Consider the following 552-nt stretch of genomic DNA (forward strand, 5'->3'; position numbering starts at 1 on the left):
GGGGCAATACCGGTGAAGACGATGAAATCAGGGTTCTCAGCTCGAATGACCCGATAGATGAAAGCAGTGGTGTTCAGATCGGAGCAGATCGGAAGCTGTTCAGGAAATACATCTAGGCATCCCGTCTCCTTCCCATCCGCGTAGTGCATATCCGCCACCTGAAGTATCTTGAACTCCCCCGACTTATTCCCGAACCGTAGCCGTCGAGCTCCGGCCACCGCCGCAGAAGACGAGACGGCACCGCCGCGGGTACCCGATCCTCCTTCTAGGCATTCGACAGTTAGCGCGAAGAAGCCGAGGAGTAGAGCAGAAAGCCTTCTCATTTTCTGTAATGATTCCGTTCTTCTGGGGGAGAAGAGATTTTATTCGGAGCTTTGGGGGACGAAGAATGGGGACGCACCCCGCCGTCGTCTTCGCGACATAAATGCGCTGTGCCGCATGGGAGGATGATGTTTAATGAATGATGTATATATTTAACGCCGCATTTAAATTTAAAAATGATTATTTAATTTAATAATGTTTAAGTATTATATATATATATATATATATATA

The 552-nt window shown here is 47.5% G+C and overlaps 1 protein-coding gene across 1 annotated transcript; it reads right to left on the reverse strand.

The window, feature by feature from the left end:
- Positions 1-8: 8 nt before the first annotated feature.
- Positions 9-439, reverse strand: LOC110038159 (probable inactive purple acid phosphatase 29; the record flags this gene model as incomplete). The annotated part of the gene is given in 1 exon segment (XM_020742927.1): positions 9-439. A coding segment is annotated over 1 exon segment (315 nt), but the record flags the coding sequence as incomplete, so codon positions are not given.
- Positions 440-552: the final 113 nt, after the last annotated feature.

This window comes from Phalaenopsis equestris, unplaced genomic scaffold (genome assembly GCF_001263595.1).
Source record: "Phalaenopsis equestris unplaced genomic scaffold, ASM126359v1 Scaffold231714, whole genome shotgun sequence".
NCBI lineage: Eukaryota > Viridiplantae > Streptophyta > Magnoliopsida > Asparagales > Orchidaceae > Phalaenopsis > Phalaenopsis equestris.